This window comes from Epithele typhae (assembly GCF_022376455.1).
Source record: "Epithele typhae strain CBS 203.58 chromosome Unknown BXZ73scaffold_313, whole genome shotgun sequence".
Taxonomy (NCBI): Eukaryota; Fungi; Basidiomycota; class Agaricomycetes; order Polyporales; family Epitheliaceae; genus Epithele; species Epithele typhae.
In genome coordinates, this window is record NW_025954504.1 from 20,170 (window position 1) to 26,194 (window position 6,025).

The 6,025-nt window shown below is 52.2% G+C and overlaps 1 protein-coding gene across 1 annotated transcript; it reads right to left on the reverse strand.

The window, feature by feature from the left end:
- Positions 1–1,133: 1,133 nt before the first annotated feature.
- On the reverse strand, positions 1,134–1,791 carry BXZ73DRAFT_84423 (uncharacterized protein; the record flags this gene model as incomplete). The annotated part of the gene is made up of 2 exons (XM_048023977.1): positions 1,134–1,261; positions 1,317–1,791. The coding sequence occupies 2 exons, from the start codon at positions 1,789–1,791 to the stop codon at positions 1,134–1,136; spliced, it is 603 nt and encodes a 200-aa protein (XP_047870677.1).
- Between the last annotated feature and the right edge of the window lie 4,234 nt (positions 1,792–6,025).

Sequence of the window (6,025 nt, forward strand, 5' to 3'; positions counted from 1 at the left end):
CGGGGGCGCTTCCCGCGGCTCTGCTCGATCGCGATGTCCATGGCTGTGGTAGTGCGCGCGCGGAGTCGCACTGCCTCCTCGCGCTCCGCGCGCGCGCGCGCAGCGCGCGTCTGCAGCGCGAACATCCTCTCCCCCTCCTCTAGCATGCGCTCGCATGTGTGCGGACAGCACGAGAACTCGATAGTCTTAGTTTTCCAGTCGATGCGCGGGTTGTGATGTTCGACCCACTCGTACCCGAGGAAGACATCCGACTTGCTGAGATTGGTGATCAAAAATGTCATTCGTTCGAGATGATCCCCGATCTGTACGGAGAGTGTCGCAAAATGCGTGATGCGCCCGCCCGAGTTCACCGTGCCGTCCGCGTTGTACACGTCCACCGCCCGCTCCAGCTCCTGCACCTCGATCCCATGTCTCCGCACGAAGTCGTGATGCAAGCACGACCCGGTACTCCCGTATCCAACAGCGCCACCGCCTCCACTTGTCTCTCCCTCTCCGGTAGATGTATAGTAAGGGGAACGTCCATCTGTCTGCCGGCGCCTTTAGCACGTACTACTTTGAATAGCTTGGGTCCTTCTAGTGTAATACTAAATACTGTGTTCAACTTTATCTTTTGTGTATCTGCCGCATTCAGACTATTTTTCTGTTGTTTTTGTGATATATTCTCTAGGGAGGAATTAAGCGCAGTAGGCCGCCCGCCGCGCCGCACAAACGCGGACGCCTCCGCGGTGTTACCTACACAAAACCGAGACGACAAATGAGACTCTGCACCGTATCTACTTCGACTATCTATAGTATCGTACATAGCATGAGTTGATTCACGTAGGGAGGGAGAAGCTGAGGAAGCTGATGGGGACGATGATGATGGGAATGATGATGCGCGAGGGGAATCATAGGGACCGAGACATGAGAACCTGGATAAGAATCAGAAATAGAACAAGGGGACGGAGATGGAGAGGGAGAGATGTTATCTTCTTCGACTTCTTCGACCTCCAGGACGGCATATCGGCTGCATGGGCACGTGCGCGATGCGGTCACGCCAGCCCGTAGCCAAAACCCGCTTGGCGGAGCACCTCGGGCCGCTCTTGAGCGAGACAACGCAGCCCTTCGAGGAGCGCCGCATCAGCCGGCTCCAGCTAGGCCGGTGGGGCCAGGGCTGCGTCCTGTGCCTGGGCCTGCTCCACCCCGCCTTGGTCGGCCTCCTGCTGCCGCAACGCCTGCGCCGGGCCGCCCACCGTGCGTTGCCCACCCCGGTGGAAGACGGCTGGGTGCCACCGGTTGGTGCAGTTGGGCGCGGGGACATGCGTGGGCGCACGCACACCCGGCAAACGTTGTTCGTGCGCGCGCGCGATCAATGTCCATCAGCTGTCCGCCACCTCCGAACGTCGTGCCCGTCGCATCCCTGCGCACCGCAGGCGCTAGGGCCACCTGTTGCGTCGGTGCCGCGTTGCGCGCGGGGGCCTGCTGCTGCCACTGCGGACGCACACGGAAGGGTTGCTGCGCGCGACGCCCGCGTCGCTCCATCTCGCGGTCCTGCCGCCACATCGTGTCCATGCTGGTGACGCGCGCGCGCCACTCAAGGTACGTCGCGGGCGCGTGTCCGGGCCCCAGCGCGCGAAGAGGCTCCTTGTAGCGGGCGTTGGTGGCGATCCTGACGAGCTGCATCGGGATCGGGTCATCTGCGTCCAGGCCGGCCAGCCCGAGCGTCGCCTCCCACTCCTGGAAGAAGTCACCTGCTTCGCGTTCACCCTGTTGCAGGGACTGGATGTGTGTGAACGTGTTCGCCTCCGCCATTGTGTCTTGGAAATGATCAGTGAGATGCGCCCAGAACTCTGGAATGTCGATGTCCCATTGATCACCTGTGGTTACCCCAATTGTAATACAATTGCCCAGGAGCCTGCAGAACTGGTTTTGTTAACCCCCACCAGGTGGTCATTGTACTATATCCCCACCAGGGCATTGTAATAAGCCATAAGTCTAATGACAGAACTTCTGCAGCCTTGTAATAAGCCTCGCCACTAATAACAGAAGGCCCCCAGGGCTGTAATAAGTTGATATTCTAATGACAGCACCCTCCCAGGACTGTAATAATCCTTGTTTCTAATGACAGAAGGTCTCCAGAGCTGTAATAAGTCGGAATCTTAATAACAAAGTGTCCCCAGGGCTGTAATAAGCCTCGTCTCTAATGAAAGAAGCCTCCCAGGGCCGTAATAAGTTGGTATTCTAATGACAGAGCATCCCCAGGGTTGTAATTAGCCCCGTTTCTAATGACAGCACCTCCCCAGGGTTGCGATAAGCCCCGTTCCTAATGACAGAAGCCCCCCAGGGTTGTAATAAGTCGATATTCTAATGAAAAAGTGTTCCTAGGGTTGTAATAGGCCCTGTTTCTAATCACAGAACCTTCCCAGGGCTGTGATAAGTTGATACCCTAATGACAACAGCCCCCAGGCTTGTAATAGGTCTCGTTTGTAATGACAGAACATCCCCAGGGTTGTAATAACTCACGTCAGGTACTATCCAGCTATTAATAGCCTCATATCGTGGCTGGCCTGGCCAGCTATTAATACCTGGTATACAGGTACCCTACCCTGCCCTGCAGCCCCCAATTGGGTAAATAGCAGCTGCCTACAAGATAGCTATCAATAGCAGTGGATAGCAGCAGGTTCCTGCAGCTGGAATAGGGTGCAGTAGCTGGTTCCCGCATGTAAATAGTGGGGGTTGCACAGCTGGGCAGGGTGGGAAAACAACCAGACACTGTGTATGGATCAAAAGAGGCATCGTATAGCTTCTAAACGCATCCAAGAGCATGCCATTCGGAGCAGTATTGGCGGAGATACGGGTGTACCCCCGTTTTTGTCGATGGGCACATCCACTAGAATTGGGAATTGTGGATGGATCCCCTCCGTTCTTTTGCATGGTGTGTGGTTCTCTCTCCAATAGATGGGATTGAAGTCCGATCGCGAAACGATGCACACAATCTGGATTAGATTGCCGATTACGCTTCAGCCACAGCACTTTTGATGGCTTGATATCTCTGCACCACATCCCCCGATAAGCATTTGGTTTTTTGCAGTCTCTTACATCAATGTATGAAGACACACTCTGGGTATTATCTGGACATGAAACACTCTAAACATGTCCCTGCGCATCTGTGCACGTTCAACACCACTTCATTCATAGCCCCACAACCTTTGCTCTGATCGCCATGCTGCTTGCTGCAACCATTCGGCATTGTAAAGCTGAACCGAAATCATGTTTCGAATCTTTTATCGCACATCTGATAGCTTTGGTAAACCCATATCTCACCTTCAGTTTACCCCCTGATCGGAGGCAACTTGTCAGTGTGATAGCAGCACATGTATCTGATCTGAACTCAGATAGAACACAGCTTCAAGACGCAAAAAGAATCTTGTTGATCGGCCAAGAATTGGCTGAGATGTCACAGCAGGGCCTGGAATGCAGTACTGAGCTGCAAAGTGTGGCATGAAACCTTTACACATAACACCCACATATGCAGGCATGAAGTGATGTACTTACCCCCCAATCTGGCAGTGATGCTCAATCGAGTTCAATAGCATACTCAAACATGTTCCATGAGTCATTACACCATTTCAATGGCTGTGTAGGCCCAATTGCAGGTTTGTGTGAAGTGAGAGGTGCAGCTATGAAGCAAAAGTGCACCCTGTTTCTACTACAGATGCTATATCTTCCTGAGTTCCTAACCAAATTTCATGATTCTTGCTGTGTTAGATACACAACGCAGAGCGCGATCCAGATCTGTAAGGTTCTATGTTATCAGATGATATGTCATAGCCCGGAAAAGGAATTGATGGGAAGAAATATAAGGAGAGATATGTCTGAAGTGTATGCTGATAACAGTTTCGAGAGTAATATCCGTTTAGGCAGTAAAGAATGAACATACTGCAGCAAGCAGCATGGCGATCAGAGCAATGGTTGTGGAGCTATGAATGAAGTCTACAGTGATGATTCGCCAGGTGCATCTGTTGTGACAGCCTATCAGCAGGTGCGGATGCATCTGGTGCCGGCCGGCCCGGTCACGCTCGACACCGCCTTCCCCAAGCGCGCTCGCGCACCCCTGGGTGCGACACTGTCCCGAGATGTCCGGACACCGGCGCCTCAGGCGCTGCCACCTGAGCTCGCTGTCTCTGACAGTGAGCTCGCCTCCCTATTTGTTTCACACCACATCTTTTATATGATTAGTGATAGAAATATATTTATTAGTAAACTACTACATAGGTGCACTAGTAAGTAATACCACGCCCCGCGACAACGCGGAGGCAGACGTAGAGGCGGGGACAACGCAGAGGAGGAGGAGGGCGACATGGGCGATGTGAACACGGGAGACGCGGAGGCGGGCGACGCAAAGGCAAGCGAGGCGACGCGGAGGGCTCGCGGGGGGAGGTGAAGGGCCAAGACGAGGCGGAGCAGGTGGTGGGCAACGCGGGCAATGCGAAGGGGGAGGAGGCGCAGAGCAGCGAGGGCGGGCGATGCGAGCGGAAGCACCTGTGGTCACCACGGCTGTATTACAATGCCCCAGGTACATGGGAATAAGCTTTTGCTATTCCTGAGGGTGTTGTTATTGTAACAAACGTGGTGAGGTCTTTAACAATAACAACGCAAGGGGGTCTTGTAATAACTGGTGCTGAGGCTGTTAAAAGCAACGTGGGGTTGTTAAAACTGGCGTAGGGTTGTTAAAACTGACGTGGGGCTGTAAAAAAGGGTGCAGGGCTGTCAAAAAGGGTGCTGGGTTGTTAAAACCGATGTGGGGCTGTTAAAACCGACGTGGGGCTGTTAAAATCGACGTGGGGCTGTTAAAAAAGATGCTGGGTTGTTAAAATCGACGTGGGGCTGTAAAAAAGGGTGCAGGGCTGTTAAAACTGACGTAGGGTTGTTAAAACTGACGTGGGGTTGTTAAAATTGACGTGGGGCTGTAAAAAAAGGATGCAGGGCTGTTAAAACCAACGTGGGGGTATTACAAAACGTGCCAGCTTGTTATAAGTGACGTGGAGATATTACAGAATGTGCCAGCCTGTAATAACTGACGTAGAAGTATTACAGAACATGCTAGGCTGTAATAACTAACACCAGGGTCCCACTGGGACCTACCTAGCTATAAATAGCCTGGTTCAGGTACTGCTACAGATGGGCATTCTGGCAGGTATAGTGGGCTGGAATTGGGGATAAATGGTTAGCTAGAGATGAGTATGGCTAAAAGGATACGTTTGGGCTGGTATAAGCAGCTGGAATGGGGAGCAGTAGCTAGTATTTACCAGTAAATGGGCAGCCTGGGGTGCAGCACAGGGTGGGGAAATCGTCAGGCACTAGTTATTTATCAAAAGAGGCACCTAATAGCTTTCTAACAAATCCAAGATCATGTTGATTGGAGCAGTATTGGTGGAGATACAGATGTACCCCCGTTTTGGCCGATAGGAGCATCTGCTAGAATCAGAACTGGTGGATGGAATCCCTTGGTTCTTGTTGTATACCGTGTGGATTGCCTCCCAATGAGTGGGGTCGAAATCCGATCGGAGAAAAACCCCTTCATTACGGAATAGATTGCTGATTACGCTTCAGCCACAGCGCTTTTGATCTCTCGATAGCCACTTCCCATATGCTCCGATAAGTGTTCTTCTTTTTGCAGTCTTTTCCTCTACTCTACGGAAAAGTGTTCTAGGTGTCATTTTAACAAGAACAGCCCTCTGTACCTTCCTGTGCAGCTGTGCACACTTGCAGACCTTTGCCTCACCCCTCCATAACTACCCATTATATCACCATGGTGTCTTCTGTGTCGAATTGGCACTGCTCAAGGGCCCTAAGATATGTAATGAGGCAAAGGTCTGCAAGTGTGCACAGCTGCACAGGAAGGTACAGAGGGCTGTTCTTGTTAAAATGACACCTAGAACACTTTTCCGTAGAGTAGAGGAAAAGACTGCAAAAAGAAGAACACTTATCGGAGCATATGGGAAGTGGCTATCGAGAGATCAAAAGCGCTGTGGCTGAAGCGTAA